The sequence below is a fragment of the Chelonia mydas genome, chromosome 13 (genome assembly GCF_015237465.2).
Source record: "Chelonia mydas isolate rCheMyd1 chromosome 13, rCheMyd1.pri.v2, whole genome shotgun sequence".
In the NCBI taxonomy this organism is placed as follows: Eukaryota; Metazoa; Chordata; order Testudines; family Cheloniidae; genus Chelonia; species Chelonia mydas.
Window position 1 is genome coordinate 37,177,405 of NC_051253.2, and position 26,595 is coordinate 37,203,999.

General features: G+C 42.3%; 1 protein-coding gene and 1 pseudogene across 1 annotated transcript; both read right to left on the bottom strand.

Annotated features, from left to right (window-relative positions):
• Positions 1–133: 133 nt before the first annotated feature.
• LOC102931690 (olfactory receptor 13G1-like) lies at positions 134–1,084 on the bottom strand. Its single transcript, XM_027824563.2, has one exon. It carries the CDS (start codon positions 1,082–1,084, stop codon positions 134–136), a length of 951 nt encoding a protein of 316 aa, XP_027680364.2.
• A 6,606-nt stretch (positions 1,085–7,690) lies between these two features.
• On the bottom strand, positions 7,691–8,641 carry LOC102931920 (annotated as a pseudogene).
• Positions 8,642–26,595: the final 17,954 nt, after the last annotated feature.

The following is a 26,595-nucleotide window of genomic DNA, read 5'->3' on the forward strand; positions in this document are numbered from 1 at the left end:
ATAATTTTTTTTATTTCCATTGTAGTGAATATACCAGAGTGCAAGTTTGTGTGTACTGAAATCCTTAGTTCTATGAAAATTTACACTACCTTTGGACCTGGCCTACAAGGGACAAGGCAAGTGAGAATCAGGCTCACTCTTGGAAAAACTGCAATTTTGTGGTGAATGGAAGGATTTTCCTGATGGCCAGTTTGACCTCGTTATTGCGCAGACTGTAGATCAGAGGGTTCAGGGTTGGAGTGACTAGGGTGTATATTATGGCCACCATCTTGTCCTTATCCAGCGAGTAACTGGATGTTGGCCGGATGTAGGTGTAGATGATTGTCGAGTAGTACAAGATGACCACAAGCATGTGGGAGGAGCAGGTGGAGAAGGCTCTCTGCTTCCCTTTGGAGCTCCGGATTTTCAGGATGGCGATGATGATGAAGCTATATGACATGGTGGTCAGCAGGAAGTTTCCCATGGCAAGGAAGATGTCAGCCATGAAGATCATAATTTCGTTGAGATAGGTGGAGCTGCAGGACAGTGCCAACACTGGTGGGATCTCACAGAAGAAATGCTGGATGAGGTTGGGTCCGCAGAAATCCAGGTGCAGCATGAGTAATGTGTGCACCAATGAATTGATGGTACCAACAGCCCAGACAGCAGCTGCTAAACTGATGCAAATTTCCTTACTCATCAGATTGACATAGCGCAAGGGGTGGCAGATGGCAACATACCTGTCATATGACATAGCAGTGAGAAGCACAAGTTCTGTCCCTGATGACAAAGTAAAGACAAAGAGCTGGGCCATGCAGCCACCAAAGGAAATGATTTTCTCCTCCTGCAACAGGTTTTCCAGCATTTTCAGTAGGACTGAGGAAGTGCACAAAATGTCAACCAGGGCTAAATTGGTGATGAAGAAGTACATGGGAGTGTGGAGAGGTGGGTGGAGGACAATAGCCACAATAATCAATGAATTGCCCATGATGGCAGTCATATAAAGGCATAGGAATAGCCCAAAGATCAGTCCTTGGTGTTGAGGGTGGTCAAAGAGACCCTGCATGATGAAATCGGTCACCCTGGTGTGGTTCCTGGGCTCCATTGCTTGAGTGTTCCCTCTGTAGGAATAAAGATTCAATTTTGGTCAGGTATGGCAAAAACTAGCAATATGGCAACTGAAGACTCTAGACTGACTGACAGAGAGAGAGAGAGAGAGAGAGAGAGAGAGAGAGAGAGAGAGAGAGAGAGAGAGAGAGAGAGCTTTGTGATATTCTAGACCTTTCACAGAGCATATATACAAACTGAGCTACATTAAAATATATTAGCACAATAAACTGTCTCAGATAATGAGTCTATATTCTCCTGACATTTGACTGTAGAAGGGAAAAAATAACACCGTGGATGTTCTCAAATAGAGGCACATGAAGTCTGTTGGAATATTTACATAAATTACATGAGTTAGGAGTTCACAATATGATCTCAAACTTCTTTCATACACCAGAAGTCTTATTAGTAACCAAGATTCCACTTTCTACACTAATTTCACAAAATGTATCTATTGCAGTATAGCACATTTACAGTCTATATAATATATAGAATGTATATAATCCAAAATATGACATAATAATATGTATATTTAGGTGGAATCAAGGTGCAAAAAATAATTGTCTGGATAACCCTTTAACTCACACTGATTTAAATCAGGCTTAACTCCATTGCAATCAATGTGGTTAATTCTCCATTCATTGGAGATGCACTGGTACATACAACTAGTGAAAATGAGAGGGGATTTGAGCTTCCCAAATTTCATTTTTATGATAACCTACATGGCAATATATAACTGTTGCTTCATTATTAGGAATAGTATTATCCTGATATGACAAGCAATCCCTACTGTATTACAGAAAAGTTTCCCTCCATCGTCTTCAAACATCTCTAGTCTTATTACTGCTTCTGCTGATTTTACTCTCATTCCTCCTGGAGTAAATCAGGAGTATCTCCTTTGAAATCAATAAGGTTACTCAATTGCAAAAATCGTGAAACAGAGAAGACTATCAGGGCCAACAAATCTAACTAATCATGAAATCATATTAGATAACTTTATCATATTTCATAGTAGAGTATTTTGTAAAAAAAAGTCATCTTTTGCATTACTTTTCAAATTTGATTGCATACTTTTGAGGGCACAGACAATAGGTTATGACTTGTCTTCCCTTTCTATTAATGTTACATTTTAATTCCTTGAGTTTGGACTTGACTACAATTAAATTCAAAAGAACTGCATTAATGTGTGTGAATTTACATCAGATTTGTATTGGTGAAATTGAGATCAGAATATGGTCCAAAATTCATAAACATAGTTGTGGTAATGTGTATTCCTGCAAAGCACATTTAGCCAAATGACAAAAAATATAACACAACACATAAATTCAATGTTGCTTGACTTTCCAAAGAGCATAAAGGAATTAATCATTTAACTCTCATTTAATTGCATAGGGAGTTGGTGCCTATGTGAGAAAGCAAGCAAGAAATAAAGAAAGAAATAGGGAAATCAAGCAAGTAAGCAAGAGGAATATTCTTACCTCTCATTCAAACTTCAAATACAATAAACTGAACAGTAATTTAAAAACAGACTCCTAGTGAGATATGACTTGTTGAAGGTGATTGTCTTTGATATATAGTAACCTTCTGTAGGGAGATCTTGGATCCCTTGTGAATCTGGTGAACATTTAACTCTCAAACAAGGCCCCAAAAGAGAAGGTAAATGGGAGTCACCTAGAACAGTACAGATAAACTTTCTACATTAAGACGACAAAATTGCTCTTGATGTTAGGTCCAAATGTAGATTCTTCTGCATTTTCCAAGAAAAAAAACATAGTTTCTACCAACATGTTTCTTTTTGAACATAGTGCTACCAAGAGACACAGATTCCATATTAATCAGTGGATAAACTCTCAGGGTAAAATCCTGGCCCCATTGATGGATGTCAGTAGGAATGTTGACCTTGGCTTCAGGAGGGCCTGGATGTTACCCGCAGGCTCCTTCTACTATCATTGATCCTTAGCGCACAGCAAATGATATGAGCTGGCTTTTCATGGTCAAATGCCTCCAGTGTCTGGTAACACAATTAACAGACCCACTTCTGATATAATTGAGTAGTATCTTATTTCTCCATTGCTCCTGTCAAGTCAGTGGGACAAACTGGCATGAATCAGCCTGGCTCCATTAAAATCAACAGGCCAGATTTCCAACTGGTATAAATCAGCATATCTCCTTCAAAGTAAATGCTGTAAACCAGCACAGCTCCATTAATTTTGTTCTGTTTTACAACAGTTGAAGATTAAATGGAGCTACACAGGTGTCACTGCATGCAATCGCTGAAGGTAGTGATGTTGAAGTGTTAATGAAAGCCCTGTGTTACAACCTGGTCCCACATCACCCTGCATAGCTCCTGTCTGTTACGAGTAGACACAACCAGTGGATCCCATGTGCTTCTAAGTTCCCTACGTCTGGGTGGAATCTGGTCACTATTCCTGTTCCACACTCCCAGGTTCAGACCCCTGCTATCCTGCTGCCTCCTGATCCTGAAACCAAAGTCCCAGACCTCCTGAACTACCCTAGTTGCCTAGATGCACTCCCCAAGAGTTGCACCCCACCATGGTCTCTCTGAGATTCTAGTTTAACGCTGTTGCTTACAGATGGTAGGAAAGCAAGGCCTAGCAGCCGGATTTCCCTAACCAGACTCACTTTAATCTTAAAAAGCCTTCAATAGTTCTAATAACAAAAGACCCTAGTCTGGTCTCACTGCTTCTGGGAGTATGAGGTTTGTGAGTAACTGAGCCTAGGCACAGTCCCTCCTGCCCTATCTCTTCTTCTCTTCTGCCTTAGATATGGTCATGGTCAGATCCCCAATCAGAATAGTGTGTAGTTCCTAGGTAGGTGTGATAGATATGGCAATTTCTTGTAGTATCCTTGAAAAACCTGATTACATTATGTTTAAGTCCTTTTGGCATCCATTGCATTAAATGTGAAGGTGATGGACTATTGCTAGCCTTGGGAAGTTTTATGAACTTCCAAGGACAATACTGAGCAATGGGCCAGGCAAGAATGGACTTTTGAACAAACAGTGTCAAGTGGTTTGCCTGGGGAATCTCTAGGGGGAGGTGACTGCAAATTTCCTCTTCTAGTTGTGCAACCCCCCCGCCTTTCGGGTCTACTCCCTGAAGAAGGGAGCATTGTTAGCTGATTACCTGTTCCCGGAATCTGAAGATCAAAGGCCCATGCTGTATAAAGGAAAGACTAACCTATGTATGCAGGTTCTTGTTCTGAGCTAAAGCCAAGGAGGAAAGTAGGCTGGTGCGGGCCAGTACGATGTACCGGTAAGAAGCTGGTACCAGCCCGCACACAGCTGACGTTAATGGCAGCATTTTAATGTTATTGCCCCTTCCCACCCCGGGCCACCAACAGGGGTGGCCAAAAGGGGCAGCTGCCCCAGGGCCAGCGATTTAAAAGCGCCTGGGGCTCCGGCCGCTGCCGCAGTAGCAGAGGCCAGAGCCCCAGGCCCTTTTGAATCAGTACCGGAGCCCCAGGCAGCACAGATGGGCTGGCTGGGGGTGGCTGACCCCCCCACCCCACCCCTTGCGGGGGCCCAGAGACAGGCACCCTTACCAGTAAGAGTTTAATATTACTTTTACCCCTTGCTAAAGCTGTTATGAAATTGTAACCACAGAAAAAACCCTGGGTGGACTTTCAAGGACTGACTCCTAACTGACCCTGAGGTTTATGTGGGGTGGTCTCTGGTAGGCTCATTAATATGTGTGTAGGTTCTTTTATTGTTTTAAGATGTTTCCTCTATAATGCTTTCACCTGAACCATAAATGTGACATGGCTGTGTGGTAATTATAACTATGGGCAATTACACGATTTATAGCCTCTGGAGAGAGAGCAGAGTGCAGACACAAGCCTTTTAGGACTTTCTGCAAATAACACAGGGTACGCAGGGAATAGCAGCCTGAAAAAAACTCCAGTCAGGAGCTGAGGATCCAGAGTCCTACATGTTGGTTCCATTGCTGGACCACAGAGGGGCAATACAGGTACTGTTGCTGTCGGCTGTAACTGTAGAATCCCTGTTTTCTTGCCATGTGCTCAACTTGCCATGTGCTCCATCCCTCAGTCCTGCTCACCCCACTTGTGGGCCCCCAAGTAGGAAAACCACTGAAACGCTTAAAGCATCAAACATGCTATTTTGGGTGATGAAGTATGATTATTGATTTTGCAGTCATTGCCACAAACACTGTTCATTATATATATATATATATATATATATATATATATATATATATATACTTCCCATGTAGCTGTTTCCCCAAATAAAACGAGGGCTAAGAAAAGACTACTGTAGATCACATCAGCTTGATGCAGCTCTTTATCCCCGTCTAGTGGCAGGATGACATTTATGAGTCTACGTCTCAACTCACATGATCATTCTTCCAGCTCAGCCAATAGAGGCTAACATTTTTAAATCCATAAATCAAGGGTTCAGTCCCTGATGACGACAGCATACAACAACACAGCAGAAGTAAAGGCTGATGGCCTCAATCTCAGGAGGGTTTATGAGGATGAAAGATTTTGTGTAGGATTTCAGTTGGAGCATATCTTTGTTCTTGATATAGAAAAATAGAATCATAGAACCATAGGGTTAGAAGGGACCCCAAAGGTCATCTTGTCTAGTCCCTTGCCAAGATTCAGGATTTGTTGTGTCTAAACCATCCAAGACAGGTGGCTATCCAGACTCCTTTTGAAAACCTCCAGTGAAGAAGCTTCCACAACCTCCATAGGCAGTTGTTCCATTGTCCTCCTGTTCTTACAGATAGGAAATTTTTCCTGAGATTTAATCTAAATGTGCTATGCTGTAATTTGAACTCATTGCCTCTTGTCCTGCCCTCTGTGGCAAGAAAGAACAATTTTTCTCCATCCTCTTCATGGCAGCCTTTCAAGTATTTGAAGACTGCTAAAAGGTGCCCCCTAAACCACCTCTTTTCCAAACTAAACATACCTAGTTCCTTCAGCCTTTGCTCATACGGCTTGCATTCCATCCCTTCGATCATTTTTGTTGCTTGCCTCTGAATCCTTTCCAGTTTCTCTACATCCTTTCTATACAGAGGTGACCAGAATTGGACACAATACTCCAGTTGAAGCCTAACCAGTGCTGAGTAGAGCGGTACTATAACTTTCCATGACTTGCATGCTATGCCTCTGTTACTGCAACCTAAAATTGGATTTGATTTTTTTGCAGCAGCATCACATTGTTTACTATAATGGTGTGTGAATGACTGTACTTTGTAACAGTGGAGCAGAAGGGATGTGTATGACTTTCAGCACAGTGCAGAGGACCAGCACACAGTCTATGGACCACATAAGTCTGTCTGTCTATCTATGCTATTATTGTAGTATGTGGGTGTCTCACAATCTATAACCTCTTTATCCTCCCAAACCACCTGTAAGGTTGGGAAGTGCTATTATCTCTATGTTACAGACAGGGAATTGAGATGGGATGAGATTTTTCTTAAGCCTCTATGTAATTTATAAGCACAATCCCTCTGACTTCCAATGGCATTTGTCCTCCTAAATCATGTATGTGCTTTTGTAAACTCCCACAAAGACCCTGATCCACGTTCTATTTACTATAAGTGACTTCAGTGAGAGCTGGATCACTAATTACTTTGCAGGGTCAGCTCTAGAGTTCACTGTTGCTTAGTAGGTAGAGCCTTGCTTGCTTGTTTTGTCACTGCTAGAGATGGATGATCTTGACCAAATTGTAAGCCCCATTGCAGAATGGATGTGTGGCAGCAGTCCCAAGATCTCATGCATTTGTTTCTTATTATGGTCTTTTGCTATTTAGACACATTCTGAGCGGTATGTGAAGGAAAATACTTTTCACCGGACTTGTTTATCTAAGTTGGCCTGGAAAAACTGCCATCAACAATTTGCTTTGAGAGAAACTCAACCTGCTTCTCTATGCAGTCAGTGCTGCCACTGCTGCTGCTGATGATGCTGATGATTAAAAATAATGACATTTTATTTCTCCATCAAAATATTGATTCACTTCAGAACAATGGGCAAGTACACTTTCCAAACAGATTGATAGACAGATAGATGTGTCTATATTTTGACTGTGAGAGCAAGAGAAGAAGAGAGAAAAGATTTTGATTACTACAACCATACATTTACTCGAGTAAGGATGGGGGAATGTCTCTAGGTAATCCCTATTGACCTATATACTGACATACTCAAAATGAAGAGCAACTTAGTCTTTAAGTCCCTTCAGTTACAATGAGCCACTTCTGGAGTAAGTTCCCACTCAACACGAACAAGAGTGATAGATAGTTGACAGTGTAAACAGCAAACACTTGTCAAATAGCAGTCAAGTTCTGCCTGGAATTTTCAAAGGAGCCTAATGGAGTTAGGTGGCCAGTACTTTTAGGATCCATTCAAAATCCTAACTATGGTTTCTATCCCACTGAAAGATAAAATGTTGGGATTTTCAAAAGAATATCAGTGATTTAGGAACACAAATCCAATTGAAAATATATTGGTAAATCCTCAGCAATGCCTAAATAACTTAAGAGCATGAGTCTAATTGAAAGTCAGTGAACATCGGCCATAAGATCCTAAGTCACTCTGGCAATTTTGGAAATCCACTGCAATTTCACGTTCTACTTAACACCCTCATAGATAGCAGTCTGGTCCTTCCATATTGCCATCTCATTCTAGTAAAAGATTTCCATATGGCTTTTTTCACATCTTTATTCCTTAGAGTATAGATCAGAGGGTTTAGCAGTGGGGTAATGACACAATAGAAGACAGACACCACTTTGCCTAAACCAAAAGAATATGTGCTCAGGGGCCTGACGTAGGTGAAGATGATGGTCCCATAGTAGATGGTCACCACAGTGAGGTGAGAGGCACAAGTGGAGAAGGTCTTTTTCCTAGCTTTGGCAGATGTTAGCTTCACGATGTTGGCTATGATGTTGATGTAGGAAGACATGGTGAGCAAGAAGGAGCTTCAGATGACCACAGAGCTGCAGGTGTATCCAGTAGCCTCCTGAATGTAAGTGTCAGAGCAAGACAGTTTGAAGATTGGGTCTGAGTCGCAAAAGAAGTGGTTGATTTCCTGAGGGCCACAGAATGAGAGCCAGGAGATTAGAATTGTGGGCAAGAGTGGGGAGAGGAATCCACCAACCCAGGATCTGGTGGAGAGGTAGAAGCACAACCTGTGGTTCATGATGGTTGTATAATGCAGTGGGCTGCAGATTGCCAAGTAGCGGTCGTAGGCCATGACAGCCAGGAAGAAGCATTCAGTGGCTCCTAGAGAGAAGAAGAAGTAATACTGAGTCACACATCTGTTTATTGTGATGGTGATGCTCCTGGACAAGATGCTGGCCAGCAGTTTGGGCACAGTGATCGATGTGTACCAGATCTCTAGGAAGGAGAGTTTCCCCAGTTTCTGCCAGGATGATGACGATGATGAGAAAATTTCCCATGAGTGACAACATGTAAATAGACAAGATGAACGAAAGAGGAGAACCTGGAGACTCTGGAGGCTGCTAAATCCCAGGAAGATTAATTCCTTCACTGTGTTTTGGTTTGCTTTTTCCATGGCTGCATGGCAGTTAATCTGGGAAGAGGGGACGAGATCAATGGAATGATTCAACACTAGCAAACACTGGGTAGTAAATAGAATATTCCTATGGATATAAAATAGAGATGGACCAGAGCCCCAGGTCCAAACACCGTCAGACTAACCAGAAATTAATATCCTGATCTGAATGTTGTGTCTGGCTCCTCAGTCTGTACTGATGAAGATCCCAGATAGGATTACTTTCAAACTCTGAATCCATTGCAGATCAGAACACTGTGCCAGTTGCAGGACACTTTATTTACATTGGGAAACACTGGCTTATCTGAATGTACCCATTGACTTCATGTGAATAACTGTTCACTCCTGTGATGAGAAGATTCACAGTTCAGCCTTTAGGCATTTTAGGTCAATTTCTAATATAAACATCAGTGTGAGGTACCATAATTCAATAACCATGTTACTTGGATCTGAATCATGAAGTCATCACTCAGACCTTACTCAAAGCTATACTGACAATGGTATTTAGGTGCCAAAAGTTGCAGATCAATGCCGAGTAGAATTTACAAAAGTGCCTAAATGATTTAGGTACCTAACTCTAATTAACATTCTGGGAGTTAGATGACTAACTCATTTAGGCACTTGTGAAAATCTCACTTGGCACCTATCCATACCATTCAGTGCCTAAATATCTCAGAAAATCTGGCCCTCAGTCCTTATTTGGGGCAGATGCTGGTACCTTTAGACAGGTTGAGTAGTACCTTGTTTTTTTAATAAACCAAATGAAGAAAACGGAATTGTGCATGAAGGGAAGCACTATGTGGTATGAGTAAGACTGCTAAAATCTTTTCTTTAGAACATCCATGGTCTTTCCTCCGTCAAATTAACCACTGAAAACAGGAATTGAATTCTGTAGTTCCTAATCAGTCCTTTCATTTCTTTTCCTTTCCTGCTCATATTTCTAATTTTCCTTCTTCACCTCCAATAATTTAATAATATTAAATGCCAAAAGTTTATTATTTTTAGGAGTAACTTCATTGTAGACCCCCATGGAAGATGATAACACATACATACATAGAAATACACAAATAGGCATATACACAAATAGACATTCACAAACTGAGAAAGAAACACAGGCACACAGACATAAACAAATCATTGCGCTATAGATTCAGTCTCTCTCTATCTCTTTCTCTCTCTCATAACGCTCTTTGAAGGGTCTTGATTTCATCCCAATGTGTTTTTTCCCCCACAAAAATGAATTATTGTTTTCCGGCCAGCCCTACTCAACCCTAACCTGAAATGAGTAATTTGGCCCAGAGCCTCAAAGTATTTAGGCTCCTAACAACCTCTGAAGTCTACAACCTCTGAGGGCCTGGGCCTTTCTCAATGCTATTTGCAAGAGTATATTTAACTAAATCAGTTTGCCGACTGAGATCCGAAGATATTGATTATGATGACAGGATAATGGTCTAGGAGGAAATGGATGGACACCATAGAATCATTACACACAAACACACACCCTACAGCCTTCAGACTGCCATGGAGGTCAATGACTATCAACCCAGGTTTGATTGAATGATAGACAACTTTGAAACTAACAGAAATTGATTAGATAGATAGATAGATAGATAGATAGATAGATAGATAGATAGATAGATAGATCTGTCAATTTTGTGGTGTAATTGGTCTCCATCCTACATTTCCATCCCTTTCTCCCATACATATAGTAAATTGAAAGAGAAATAAATACTCTTTAGCAGATCCCCCACTGGGATAAATCAGTGTAGCTTCATTGCAGTAAAAGGAAATGAATCCATTTATATCTGTTGAGGGTTGACTCAAAAGGCCTATTCTATTCTATTCTATTCTATTCTATTTCTTCTACCACGTCCATATCCATGACATCTGAACATCCTTCTTGCTTTTTCCCGTTTTGCGTGTGTCATAAATATAAAGGGAAGGGTAATCGCCTTTAAAATCCCTCCTGGCCAGAGGAAAAATCCTCTCACCTGTAAAGGGTTAAGAAGCTACAGGTAACTTCGCTGGCACCTGACCAAAATGACCAATGAGGAGACAAGATACTTTCAAAAGCTGGGAGGAGGGAGAAAAACAAAGGGTCTGGGTCTGTCTGTGTGATGCTTTGGCCGGGGACAGAACAGGAATGGAGTCTTAGAACTTAGTAAGTAAACTAGCTAGGTATGTGTCAGATTATGATTTCTTTAAATGGCTGAGAAAAGAGCTGTGCTGAATAGAATGACTATTCCTGTCTGTGTGTCTTTTTTGTAACTTAAGGTTTTGCCTAGAGGGATTCTCTATGTTTTGAATCTAATTACCCTGTAAGGTATTTACCATCCTGATTTTACAGAGGTGATTCTTTTTGTTCTTCTATTAAAAGTCTTCTTGTAAGGAAACTGAATGCTTTTTCATTGTTCTAAGATCCAAGGGTTTGGATCTGTGGTCACCTATGCAAATTGGTGAGGATTTTTACCAAACCTTCCCCAGGAAGAGGGGTGCAAGAGTTGGGAGGATTTTGGGGGGAAAGACGTTTCCAAACAACGTTTTCCCAATAAACCCAGATAAACGTTTGGTGGTGGCAGTGGAAGTCCAAGGGCAAAGGGTAAAATAGTTTGTACCTTGGGGAAGTTGGTAAACCTAAGCTGGTAAAAGTAAGCTTAGGAGGTTTTCATGCAGGTCCCCACATCTGTACCGTAGAGTTCAGAGTGGGGAAGGAACCTTGACAGCGTGTGTGTTTGTGTGTGTGTGTGTGTGTGTGTGTTTGTGTGTGTGTGATACCCTACCTTTCTGCACCTTAGATTTTGGTTTTGCATGCATCTTCAACAGGGAGCTCTTGCTTTCTGAGATCTAACTATACAAGCGGAGATCTGGCATTTATTCCAGTTTATTAGAGCAAACCCTTGGGAATCTGAGCTCTCTCTGAATACAGAATTTGTAAAAGACATAGATACAAATATTTCCATAGTTTAATTAGGCAAAGGCTAGTGTGATTGAGTATTTACATTAAAGTATCAGTTTAAATGTCAAGAAACAGAAACGTCTGTTTTGAGAGAAGTCACACTAGAGAGGAAGGATGGTGTTATGTTAAAAACGCTGGGCTGAAACTTAGGAGGTCCTGGGTAAATTCCTGGCTCTGCCACAGAATCCTTGTGTGATTTTGTGTGAGTCACAGAAGCCAAACTTTTGAATACATTCTGCCAGCTGTTCCCATTGACTCCAACAGAGAAACACCAGTTTACAATTGTTGTAAAACAGAACAAAATTAATGGAGCTGTGCTGGTTTACAGCATTTGCAATTTGTGAAGGATGTGCGGCTACTTGTAATATGTTATTAATATTATTTGTTCCATCAGTCTGTCTGAGTGTTGTTGCCATAGAGTTTAGGGCCAGGAGGGACCACCCCATCATCTGGCCTGACCTCCTGAATAGCAAAGGTCATCAATCCCAACCATCCACCCCACACTAACCCAACAGAGAATATGATTACAAGGAGTTAATTCAAACAGGGGTTAGTTGCATATATTCAAGAAAAGGGGCACAGTTTTAGATACCCTCTCCCATTTACTGATACTTATAGGACAATACAGGTATAATTCACTTTGAAGTTTTACTTCAGTTGATCTTACTTGTTTGTTTTGGCAGGGGAGATGGGAGACCCAACACAGGAAGTATTCAAGATGGAAAAATTGGAGCAAAAAACTTTTGGGTGAATAAAAGGACAGTCTTTGAAGGCCAAGGGAGTGTGAATGAGGGATGACTGGGGAGCAGACTGAACCCCAGGCCTCAAGGAAAAAGGACTTTGGAATAAGTTAGACCTACCTCAACTATTAGAGATGTGAATAGGCCTTTTATTCTGTTACCATCATTTTCTCTTGTTATGCTTTGTTCCTACTGTAGAGATTCTGGGTATGTCTACACTAGAAATGCTATAATATTGCAGCTGTGTCATGTAGACATTTATTACAGTTATGGAAGGGATCTTCCATTGCTATAGAAAATCCACCTCTCCAAGAGGCAGTAGCTAGGTGGATGGAAGAATTCTTCTTTCGACCTAGCAGTGTCCACACCAGGGCTTAAGCTGGCTTAATGACATGGCATAGGGAGTGAAATTTTTCACAGCCCTGAAAGATGTAGTTAAGCAGACCCAACTTTTTAGTGCAGACCAGGCCTAAGATTCATAGATTGATAGATTCCATGTCCCAGAAGAGACCATTGCGACCTTCTAGTCTGACCCCCTTATCAATGCAGTACAAAGAACTTCCCCAGTATAAGTCTTTCTCAACTAGAGCAAATTTTCAACAATACGGTGTTTGGATAAGATTGTCGGGCTCAACGGGTAGTGATCAATGGCTCCATGTCTAGTTGGCAGCCGGTATCAAGTGGAGTGCCCCAAGGGTCGGTCCTGGGGCCGGTTTTGTTCAATATCTTCATAAATGATCTGGAGGATGGTGTGGATTGCACCCTCAGCAAGTTTGCAGATGACACTAAACTGGGAGGAGAGGTAGATATGCTGGAGGGTAGGGATAGGATACAGAGGGACCTAGACAAATTAGAGGATTGGGCCAAAAGAAATTTGATGAGGTTCAACAAGGACAAGTGCAGAGTCCTGCACTTAGGATGGAAGAATCCAATGCACCGCTACAAACTAGGGACCGAATGGCTAGGCAGCAGTTCTGCGGAAAAGGACCTAGGGGTTACAGTGGACGAGAAGCTGGATATGAGTCAGCAGTGTGCCCTTGTTGCCAAGAAGGCCAATGGCATTTTGGGATGTATGCGTAGGGGCATTGCCAGCAGATCGAGGGACGTGATCGTTCCCCTCTATTCAACATTGGTGAGGCCTCATCTGGAGTACTGTGTCCAGTTTTGGGCCCCACACTAAAGAAGGACGTGGAAAAATTGGAAAGAGTCCAGCGGAGGGCAACAAAAATGATGAGGGGACTGGAACACATGAGTTATGAGGAGAGGCTGAGGGAACTGGGATTGTTTAGTCTGAGGAAGAGAAGAATGAGGGGGGATTTGATAGCTGCTTTCAACTACCTGAGAGGTGGTTCCAGAGAGGATGGTTCTAGACTATTCTCAGTGGTAGAAGAGGACAGGACAAGGAGTAATGGTCTCAAGTTGCAGTGGGGGAGGTTTAGGTTGGATATTAGGAAAAACTTTTTCACTAAGAGGGTGGTGAAACACTGGAAAGCGTTACCTAGGGAGGTGGTAGAATCTCCTTCCTTGGAAGTTTTTAAGGTCAGGCTTGACAAAGCCTTGGCTGGGATGATTTGATTGGGGATTGGTCCTGCTTTGAGCAGGGGGTTGGACTAGATGACCTCCTGAGGTCCCTTCCAACCCTGATATTCTATGATTCCATGATATATAAAGGCAGATTCCCGCAAGAAGGGTTACATTGTTGGAATATGTGAAGAAGCTATGCTGGGGATCAGGTGAATGGAAATAAACCATTGTACCTTTGAATGAGGTTTTAAAAGACCCTGGGATATGTGAGTATGGATGAGTGGCTGCAGATCACTAGTTCATCGGCGGTAGAATTTTGAAATGTTGAAGGGACTTGTACTCCTAAATCACTTAGGGACAGATTTTTAAAGATATTTAGATGCCAAGTGAGATTTTCTAAAGCACCTAGGTACCTAAAACTTTAGGTGCCTTGTTAACTTTTGAAAATTCCACTCGGAATCTACTTACCTTTAAAAATCTGGCCTTTGAGTACTTTGTGAAATCCCATCCTGGCTGACTAGGCAAGAAAGCAAGAAAGAAATAGATAGATAGGTAGATAGATACTGATATTGTCCTTTACAAGGTGGCTAAACTTGGCTAAACTTTTAACCTTCTGTTGAATACACTTTATTAACATGGATGGGCTTCTTTGTTCTTAATGACTGCGCTGATGATTTGCCAGGTCATAAGTGGAACAATTATATATTCAAGACCTCTCAAGATTACGCTCACTGCCAGGCAAAAGGAATGTAAAACAATAAATAGATGCAAAACATAAAAGAAACTCACCTGGTGACAACAGGAAGTGAAATGTTAATACTCGTCCTTCAGTATTCTGAAATGTTGAATGAGAGATGAAGAAACTAATTCCATCTGTTACTCTCTCTCTCTCTCTCTCTCTCTCTCTCTCTCTCTCTCTCCACCTAGTTTGTCTATGTAAGTAAATGAGAAACTCTTTTTCCTGAAAAGACATTAAGGCACTTTATTGGAAATTGATCTAAATTTTGTATATATATCTCACATCTGACCAAGGGGCCAGGTCTATCTGACACAAATGCTCCCAACCAGTTCATTGGAGTATGTTTGTTTCTTTTGGGACATGGTCTCTGAACCTCATCTTTTCATCCTATTAGTTTAATTGGAGAGAAATTACGTAAAAGCGAACAAGTAAATTGTTTTCTGCTCTAATCGGAATAGATCAGTTTTATATAAATCTTGTAGGGGAAGAATGGGTGATGGAACAGCTAGAGTATGAGAAGTTTTGTGAATTTTGCAGTTTGAACTGAAAAAACAAATTCCTACAAGATATTTGTGATAAGTTTACTTCAGATCTGTTTGTGTTCAATTTCCATGACCATGTCTATCTTAATAGATGCTCAGCACCTAGAACAAACTGACCCCAAATATGATTGGGACTCTGGATGCTATCAGGCCTACAAATATTAAAAGAGAATGATACTGACTGGGCTTTTCAAAGGACCGGGCCAGATTGGATAATCAAAAATGTGGATAATCCTGAGAATGGGAAAGTATGAGGCTGCAGCATAGGTGCTGGAACTAGGGGTGATGGGGGAGCCGCTGCATCTCCTGGCTTGAAGTGGTTTCCATCCTGTACAGGGTTTACAGTTTGGTTCAATGGCTCTCAGCACCCCCACTATAAATATTGTTCCAGCATCCCTGGGCTGCAGTGCCATCCAGCGGACACAGGAGATATTGCCCACTTCTGGACCTGTGTGCATTGGTTGTTCAGTTAATATGGAGAGCTGGATAATGGAGGGTCGTAAAAATGGGATTCTGCTCTGGATCCATCAATGGTTATTAACCAAGATGGTCAAGGGATGTAAACTCATGCTTGTGATGACCTTAACCTCTCACTGCCAGAAGCCAGGAAGGAAAGACAGGGGTGGATCTCTCCACAGTAGTTCTGTTCTGTACACTTTTCCTGAAGCTCTGGAACTGCCCACTGTTGGAGACAGGATATTAGGTTACATGGACCATTGGTCTGATCCTTTATGGCAGTTTTTATGTTCTTATGTCCAGTCAGTTCTGGTGTCCGCAATTCAAGAAGGATGTTTGATAAACTGGAGAGGTTACAGAGAAGAGCCACAAGAATGGTTAAAGACAGTCCTATCTTATCATCCCCTCCATAAACTTATCAAGCTCATTCTTGAAACAAGTTGTATTTTTTTGCCCCCACTGCTCCCCATGGAAGGCTCTCCCAGAACTTCACTCTTCTGATGGTTAGAAACCTTTGTCTAATTTCAAGCCTAAGCTTGTGGATGGCCTGTTTATATCCATTTGTTCTTGTGTCCACATAGGTGCTTAATTTAAATAACTCCTCTCCCTCCCTGATATTTATCCCTCCTATATATTTATACAGAGCAATCATATCTCCCCTCAGCCCTCATTTGGTTCGGCTAAACAAACCAAACTCTTTGAGTGTCTTCTCATAAAGTAGATTTTCCATTCCTTGGATCACCCTAGTAGCCCTCCTCTGCAACTTACCTACACTCATGAGCTCCCTGTGTGTCACCCTCCCATCCCCCTCTATTTCAAGGATTGCCTGCATCAACCATAGACTTTTGTCAACAATTTTGTTTGTTCCTCCTCCCCACAATCCAGGGTCCCTATTTTTTACCCCCAAGCCAGAGGTCCCATGTGACCTTCTTTTTCCCCATGAGCCCCTCATTTTCCCCTGCCCCCATACCATTGTCTTCTATTGTCCTCCTGTGCCAGAGGATCTATGTCCCTCCCCATTACCCTCTTATGCCTCAGGCCAAGAACACTGTATTCCCTCTTTCTTCCCCATCTCCAAATACCATGGTTACACATTCTTCCCCCCATTTCAGGGGCTCTCTCTGCCCCCATTTCCTCCTTCCCTCATACCAGGGTCCCCTATTCCCCACCCCCCACGTGATGATTCTTGGAATACACAGGACTGTGAGTCACTATGTTAGCCCCCAACACACACACACACACTACCTCTAGCCAGAGGGAGACTTGTCTCTGCTTCTCTGGGTATCAGCTCCCTGCCACCATCACCAGTCAGCCACCCAAACACTCTCTTTTCTTGGCAATGCTAGGCCTCACTTTGCTTTACAAGTTAGCAGTAGGTGCACCTAGCTCCTGAGCCCCTCTGAAGCATTTCCCTGTAGTGTCCAGAGCCTTATCCACTGAACACTCACAGAAATACCCAAGGCAACAGTATACACACCAGCTTATATGATGCAACTCAGGATCAGCACCTAACTCAATATCACAGAACTGAGACATATTTATAGTGAATCATAGAATCATAGAAGATTAGGGTTGGAAGAGATCTCAGGAGGTCATCTAGTCCAACCCCCTGGTCAAAGCAGGACCAACCCCAACTAAATCATCCCAGCCAGGGCTTTGTCAAGCCGGGCCTTAAAAGCCTCTAAGGATGGAGATTCCACCACCTCCCTAGATCACCACCATCCTAGTGAAATAGTTTTTTCTAATATCCAACCTAGACCTCCCGCACTCCAACTTGCGCCTGTTGCTCCTTGTTCTGACATCTGCCACCACTGAGAACAGCCGAGCTCCATCCTCTTTGGAACCCCCCTTCAGGTAGTTGAAGGCTGCTAGCAAATCCCCCCTCACTCTTCTCTTCTGCAGTTAAATAAGCCCATTTCCCTCAGCCTCTCCTCATAAGTCATGTGCCCCAGCCCCCTAATCATTTCTGTTGCCCTCCGCTGGACTCTCTCAAATTTGTCCACATCCTTTCTTTAGTGGGGGGCCCAAAACTTGACACAGTACTCCAGATGAGGCCTCACCAATGTCGAATAGAGGAGAACGATCACGTCCCTCCATCTGCTGGCAATGCCCCTACGTATACATCCCAAAATGCCATTGGCCTTCTTGGCAACAAGGGCCCATTGCTGACTCATATCCAGCTTCTTGTCCACTGTAATCTCCAGGCCCTTTTCTACAGCACTGCCACTTATCCAGTTGGTCCACAACCTGTAGCAGTGCATGGGATTCTTCCCCACTGAAAACAAGAATATCTTTATTACCAAAGATTCAAGAGATAACAGGTCAGTATAATGGGGAAAAAACTTACATGTGAAACAAAATCATAACATGCATTCTGGGTCTAAAAAATTTTAACTCACTCAAAACACCCTTTGCAGTGTTTCAACAAGGCTTGTTTGTGATCCTGGTTTCGTGAAAGTAAACACATTGTCTGCTTGCTTCTTAGGTGCAAGAAAAAGGGGGTTTCCTCTCCATCTTCTCTTCATATCCCCAAAGATCATTGTTTGTACTCATAGATAGTGTCACCCCCTTTAATTGTTTTCCCTGTGGCCTCTTCCCTGTTGGCTTCACCTCTTTCTGTTGACTTTGTATGTAGATGTGCAGTCATTGCATTCTCTTACAGTGCTTAATTTACACGCTGAAAGAGACAGGTGAATAAACATCTTTTGTTTGACAGAAAACCTGTTTGTCAACACAGCCTTGATACAGACTTCAAAATGTATTTTCAGTGTCTATATACACCACTCCTTACATGCTATCTGTACATACATTCCACAATGATATTAATGACCTGTGTGACCCTGACTTTCATTTAAAACCTCACTTGACATTCCTTGGTGACCCAGAATGTACATACCAGAGTCAGGAGATTCTTGTAACCCCCTTGCCAGATGGCAATGATTGGTTCTTGGGTCAGAGCCTCCTATGCTGGGGCTGCTGTGTGGCCCCCATTCATCCCTCACCCCCATGCTAGAGACTTTGTTGTGAAATCAATGGGTGCTAAGCATCTAGATGCTTTTGGATACACCACTAGGTGCCTCAGTACCTTTACAAATCTGGTCCTTTGTCTCTTAAGTCCCAAATGTAGGCACTAGTGCGACCTACATACCCCATGCTCTGCTGCAACCAAACTATGTAGGTGCCTCAAATTGCTTGGTGCCTCCATTTCCACTATAAGAGCTCCCTCATTGCCTATGTTTTAGGCCTCAGGCCCCCTCAGACCCAGTGTGATTCTCAAACAAGGTGAAGATAGGTGGGAGGGAGAGCTGATGGTACCCTTTAGCCCAGGGGACTCACGAGACCCCAGTTCATTTCCCTATCTGCCTGGCAAACAGGGGTTTCCCACCTCCATGCCCAACCCTCTGGGCTGTACAGAGTCATTCACAGGCTCTCTCTGGGCCCATGGAAATTCAATCATTTGTACACAGTGGAACATCTTCAACAGGAGCGTGAAAGGAACCCACCACAGAATATCCCAGAGAGAAGTGCCTGGGGCCCTCACCAGAGCTATGAGACACCCCTGTGCAGAGCTGTTCCCATCAGGCAGGGGGGGACTTGAACCAGGATCCACCATATCCTGGCTGAGTACTCTAGCTACTGGGCTAAAGGTCATAGGAGAGCTGTCTGCCTGATCCCCTAGGCGGTATTCTGTGGGGAGTCAGGCAGGCTCTGAGCACAGCTACTGCATTGGATCCACAGATGAAACAGGCAGGGCAATTACTATCTTCAGCTGGCTGCAGGACCACCCTGCAGCTTAGGTAGAAGAAGGGCCCCAGCGTGCCTGCCTGAGGCAGCAGGGCACATGTCCAGAGGCAAAAACACACTCACCTAGGTAACCTGAACAGCAAACAATTAGGTGCTGAGTGAGTTTAGGCACCTACAGGGTTATGTGGCAGCTTAGCAGGGTTTTGTGGATCACAGTGGTGCCTAAATCTGGGCTTTAAAGACCTAAGTCCCTTTGTGGATGTGGGCTCAGGTGTTACTCCATGTGAGGTAGTCTGGCAGAATCTGGCCTTAGTCTCATAAGCTGACTCCCCCTTAAAGGGTGTAATTCTCCCATACATGGCCCCTTACACTAGCTCTTTCCTTCTTAAGCCCTTAATGCAGAACTTAGTTGCAGCTTAGTTTGTGCAAATAGTCTTCCCCAGAGTCTTGCTACTGTGGGACAAGTTGTTCTTAGACAGCCAAGGCCCACATTCTGGGCACACACCAGATACCCCTTAATGGAGCCTTAGCCAAACTCCACCAACTTTCACACAAGCGCTTTCCTTCTGGACTCAGCCAGTCAGGAGCAGCCTGGACTCAAACCTGAGAAGAAATTCTCTCCGCGCTTCCAACCCAACAGTGAGTGACACAGGCTGGCTCCCAAACAGTGGACAGAAAGGAAGTTAGTGCCATGCTGGGTGCACCCTATGAATCACTGTCCTGACTTCAGCAGTGGCCAGCAGCTGAGGAAGATGCAAGAGCACCTGCAATGGGACATTATGTAATGATCAGTCCCCCATATCTGCGAGTTGGTTTATGCCTTGATGAATGGTGGTTTTAAGATCTCAGTCTGGATCAAGCTGATTTTCTTTACAAAGTAACAAGAACATTATTCACAGTAGCAACTGGAATGTACTGGGGCAAGACCCTACAGGTGGGTGATCCACAGGTTCAGGTTCTGGTTTATGACTTAGGAGACTTGAGCTCAAATTCCTGCTCTGCCACAGGCTTCCTATGTGACCTGGAGCAAGTCACTTAGTCTCTGTGTGCCTCAGTTCTCCATCTGTAAATTGGCATGATAGCACTTCCCTACCTCATAGGGGTGTACTGAGGAGAACTATATTAATGGGAGTGAGGAGCTCTGATTCTATGCTGAGAGGGAGGGAGGGCAGATAGTGTCTATGCTAGACAGAAAGAAGGAGAATCTAACAATCACTGTCCACTCCCCAGAAAAGATTCGCTGTCATAATACATACTATTCAGTTGAAATAATGGGTCAGTTATTCATCTGGTATACCCAGTGCAGTGTCATTGACTTCATTGGGGCTGCAGTGATTTACATTATCTGAGCATCTATACATGAATCAATAAACAAAATAAGGCAAAGTGTATAGATCTTTCAAAATCTGCCATATTATGCATTGTAAATTGCTCATTCCTTCCTGATCCATCACACTGTTAGCTTGTTAAACAGGTAATACGTGTCCCAGAGGTAACAGAACATATTTAGACTCCTCAGAAATAATTAACTCTTGCTCTTAGCGTCAGAGAATAAAAGGTATTTCTTTGCAACAGGGGAGGGGCAGTGACGTAAACAATATATTATGATTCTATATAAATTAGATCCACTCCCATGTAGTAACTGACTTTTCAGGGTAAGGAATACCTGATGTTTTTACTTACTGTATTGTTGAGACAGGGAGAAAGACAGGGAGGGAGGAAGTGAAAGTGAGATATTACAGAAAGAGAGAGAGAGAGAAAGAGAGAGAGAGAACCAATTTGTATAACACAAGCCCTAATTTTCAGGAGTATTAAGGACCAAAGACTAGCAAGCCTAAAATATAAACAAGGTGTGTTGTACACTCACATAGCAATGTAAAGATTATTGCACATGGGTAGCACAGCCAAGAAAGAACAAATTATGTTGCCTTTCCACTTACTTCATCAACCTTCTGATCATGTTCTAAGTTAGGTGGCCAAGCTGCATGCCTATCTGATTCACCATGGCATAGACAAGGTAATCAAAACTCATATACTGGTTGATTTTATCACACTCTAGCCTTTGTTTCCATGTTTTGCAGTATGGGACTGTGATACCAAGTCTAGCAAAAACCAAAAGAAATCACAAAGAGAAGACTGACTCTTTTGGTGAGTAGACATTTTCAGAACCAAGTAATTTGGTAAATAAATTGGATGGGTTTCTCTGATGGTGTGTATCTATGCTGTTCCCTTGAACTGAGGATCTGAATAATTGGTTCTTCCTTGTATTGAATCACATGTCTGATTCTGTGGATGAAGGGAAAGCAGTGGATGTATTGTTTCTTGACTTTAGCAAAGCTTTTGACATGGTCTCCCACAGTATTCTTGTCAGCAAGTTAAAGAAGTATGGGCTGGATGAATGCACTATAAGGTGGGTAGAAAGTTGGCTAGATTGTCGGGCTCAACGGGTAGTGATCAATGGCTCCATGTCTAGTTGGCAGCCGGTGTCAAGTGGAGTGCCCCAGGGGTCGGTCCTGTTTTGTTTAATATCTTCATAAATGATCTGGAGGATGGTGTGGATTGCACTCTCAGCAAATTTGAGGATGATACTAAACTGGGAGGAGTGGTAGATACGCTGGAGGGCAGGGATAGGATACAGAGGGACCTAGACAAATTGGAGGATTGGGCCAAAAGAAACCTGATGCGGTTCAATAAGGATAAGTGCAGGGTCCTGCACTTAGGACGGAAGAATCCAATGCACAGCTACAGACTAGGGACCGAATGGCTAGGCAGCAGTTCTGCGGAAAAGGACCTAGGGGTTACAGTGGACGAGAAGCTGGATATGAGTCAGCAGTGTGCCCTTGTTGCCAAGAAGGCCAATGGCATTTTGGGATGTATAAGTAGGGGCATAGCGAGCAGATCGAGGGACGTGATCGTTCCCCTCTATTCGACATTGGTGAGGCCTCATCTGGAGTACTGTGTCCAGTTTTGGGCCCCACACTATAAGAAGGACGTGGATAAATTGGAGAGAGTCCAGCGAAGGGCAACAAAAATGATTAGGGGTCTGGAACACATGACATATGAGGAGAGGCTGAGGGAACTGGGATTGTTTAGTCTGCGGAAGAGAAGAATGAGGGGGGATTTGATAGCTGCTTTCAACTACCTGAGAGGTGGTTCCAGAGAGGATGGTTCTAGACTATTCTCAGTGGTAGAAGAGGACAGGACAAGGAGTAATGGTCTCAAGTTGCAGTGGGGGAGGTTTAGGTTGGATATTAGGAAAAACTTTTTCACTAAGAGGGTGGTGAAACACTGGAATGCGTTACCTAGGGAGGTGGTAGAATCTCCTTCCTTGGAAGTTTTTAAGGTCAGGCTTGACAAAGCCTTGGCTGGGATGATTTGATTGGGGATTGGTCCTGCTTTGAGCAGGGGGTTGGACTAGATGACCTCCTGAGGTCCCTTCCAACCCTGATATTCTATGATTCTATGATTCTATGATTCTGTGTCATGTGTCAGAATATATACTTGGCCATAACTCAGTACAAAGTGGGTGGAAAATGTTAATGTTCCAAAGTGGTTGTGCCTTACATACATTTTATATAGGCATAGATCACAAGATGCAAGGCAGTGTAGAATCAGGTCCATTTGTTTGTAGAGAAGACGCTAGAATGAGGCTGGTTTGTCCAAACCATGTCAGATCCTTGTACTGTTTCAGACAACAGGAGTTCTGCTGTTGATGTCAATAGCACTATATAAATCCTGCTCCTAGAAAATCTGTATTCTAGGACAACTGAAAAGCAAGACAGAGTTACCGAATTGCCACCATCAGCATGAGTGATAATAGTTAGATCTGGCCAAAAAATGTCACTTGTTTTTCACAGGAAATTTTGCAAAACATTTTTTCTAAAGATTTGTTTCTTTTGTTTTCTGTTTTATTTATTTTATTATTTTTAATGAAAAAACCCACCATCTGAAAAACGTTTGGTTTTAGAAATCTGAAAACTAAATATTTTAACAAAAAAGCAACACTGTAATGGTTTTTTTAAAAAAATTGTATTTTAAAAGCTGAAAAAAATAATTTTAGGGTTTTTGAAACTATTTATTTACTTATTTATTTTGAGGACTGTTGGATTTCCATTGAACAAAGGGAAAATTTTGAATGCAATTTCCCCCCCCCCCCCCCCCATGAAATCAATACATCGTCACTCTAAATGAATAGCCTGCTTGTCAGAGATGAGCAGCGTCATAAGCTCCCATTGATGTCTGTTTGAATCTGGGAGGTCATAGCATCTCTGAAGTTCAGCCCAATTAGTCCGTTACCTACTTATGGCTTCCAGTGCCTAAGTGTAGCCACCCGAGTTGAAATGTTTTAGCCAACATTTTAAAATTGCTGACAATGTAGCATAATGAATTTAAAACTGCATGTGGCTGCAGGAAATGCATGTTTTAGTCTTGGTACTGCTGGGTGGCTTTGGGAAAGATTTTAAAAGCATTTAGGTGCCTAAATGCCTTCAAAAATCCAGCCTTACATCTCTCTGTGTCTTAGCTTCTTCATTTGTAAAATGGGGGTAAGGATACTGACATCCTTTTCAAAGTGCTTTGAGATCTATTGATGACAAATGCTATATAAGTCAACCTGTGGAACTCTTTGCCAGAGGATGTTGTGAAGGCCAAGACTATAATAGGGTTAAAAAAGGAACTAGATACATCCACTATTATCCAGGATGGGCAGGGATGGTGTCCCAAGCCTGTTTGCCAGAAGTTGGGAATGGGCGACATGGGATGGATCATTTGATGATTACTGGTTCTGTTCATTCTCTCTGGGGCACTTGGCATTGGCCACTGTTGGAAGACAGGATATTGGGCTAGATGGACCTTTGGTCTGACCCAATATGGCCATTCTTATGTTCTTATAAGAACTAGGTATTAATGTTCTATTTGTGCAGTCTCATCTGTACTGACTTAAAGACTATTCAAAAGGGAATAGCACTATTCTGAACAACTTACTGTACATTGTTTCAAGATGAAAGACGGAATGTTCAGTTGGGAATCATGGGGAAGACAACGGTTGTAATAGGAAGAAGACATTTTTTCTTTTGTTTGTAATGTTTGTGTGTGTATTGAGGCTTTCATGAGCCATCAGTTAAACAGAAATAGAGTGTTAAGGGGCACTGGTCACACAAGTAAAGGTTTTGGCCCACATCCTGCAGTCAGGTCCAGGAATGGCACCTATGCAGAACCCCACTTACTTCACTGGAGCTCAACATGGACTCTATTCCATGATCTGGGCTTTGAAGTGCTGTTCTATTTTGAAATGTGTTGTAAGAATGACATTATTTCAATCCCCTCCTTCAGTAGAATCCGGAGTAACATCTATTGAGGTTACAGCCAAAACATGGGATCGAGAGCCAATAAAACTAGGGGCGTTTGAGACAGATTCTGTTCCTTCTTGTGCATCATCAACCAACTTGCCCAGTAAATTGTATTAAGATCATCGTAGAATCAGTGGTTTTGTACAGATTTGACAGAGGGCAGGAGTGCAAACAATGGGGTCAAATAGGTGTCAGAATTTGGCCTGCTGAACCTATATTGCTGATGGGCAGATTTGGATGCCTCAGGTTGAAGTCACCTTAATGAGGTCTGGTTTTATACAGCGAGTGCTCAGCAATTTCAGAAAATAAACCCCCTTTAAGTGATCTCAAGTCAACCACCCAAAAAATGAGAAAATCAAATGCACCACCCTGTCAAGGTTCCTTCCCCACTCTGAACTCTAGGGTACAGATGTGGGGACCTGCATGAAAACCTCCTAAGCTTACTTTTACCAGCTGAGGTTAAAACTTCCTCAAGGTACAAACTATTTTCCTTTTTCCCTTGGACTTTATTGCTGCCACCACCAAGCGTCTAACAGATATATAACCAGGAAAGAGCCCACTTGGAAACGTCTTCCCCCCAAAATCCTCCCCAAACCCTACACCCCCTTTCCTGGGGAAGGCTTGATAAAAATCCTCACCAATTTACATAGGTGAACATAGACCCTTGGATCTTAAGAAGAAGGAAAAAGCAATCAGGTTCTTAAAAGAAGAATGTTAATAGAAGAAAAAGTAAAAGAATCACCTCTGTAAAATCAGGATGGTAAATACCTTACAAGGTAATTAGATTCAAAACATAGAGAATCCCTCTAGGCAAAACCTTAAGTTACAAAAAGACACAAAAACAGGAATATCCATTCCATTCAGCACAGTTTAACTTCTCAGTCATTTAAACAAACAGAATCTAATGTATATCTAGCTAGATTGCTTACTAAGTTCTAAGACTCCATTCCTTTCTGTTCCCGGCAAATGCATGACACACACAGACAGAGAGAGACTTTTTTTCTCCCTCCCTCCAGCTTTTGAAAGTATCTAGTCTCCTCATTGGTCATTTTGATCAGGTGCCAGTGAGGTTATCCTAGCTTCTTACCCCTTTACAGGTGAAAGGGTTTGTCCTCTGGCCAGGAGGGATTTTAAAGGTGTTTACCCTTCCCTTTATATTTATGACACACCCACTTTGGCAAACCTTGGCCTGTAACATTATGCTAGACTGAGAGAACACATCCTGATTTCCACATCCCATATTTAACATCAGAGCTGGAAACTAGTGAAAAACATCTTTGATTTGCAAACCTGTCACAAATGAGTCATAATTCACCACTGATGTGATCCATTTTTTTACTGGGATAATACTCCTGAAGTCTTTGTACTTATGCTGGCATAAAGATATAGCAACACATGGGTGAATTGCACCCATCTATGGAAATCATTGACAGACAACAGACAGACATTTGTTATGCTATTCTTATGAAGTTATCTGACCAAATACAACCACACTGATCAGAAGATTATTTGCAAATTGTCTTTTAATATTTCCTTAATATTTTTGCAGTTTCAACACATTTAGTTATGGAATGGATGATATAAGATCCGGTTTAGAAAATGGGTCGTGCAGGAGGTGTCCACAAGAGGATCTTGGTTTTATGGGTCACAGTATGAGAAATACCTCTGTGAAGGTGTTGATGCCTTTGTAATTAAAGAAAATACTAATGTAAACCCTAATGTAATAGGACAAACCCTATTTTCATGTCACTTGGTGTGTGGAATTAGAATTTGGACATCTAAATCCACTTGGTGCCTTTGAAAATCTCACTTGGATATTCTCTTTCTCTCGTGGAATTTTCAAATACTGTTATTATATTGGATAATTTCATTTATTTTTCTCTTTTTACAGGTCACTATCTGTGA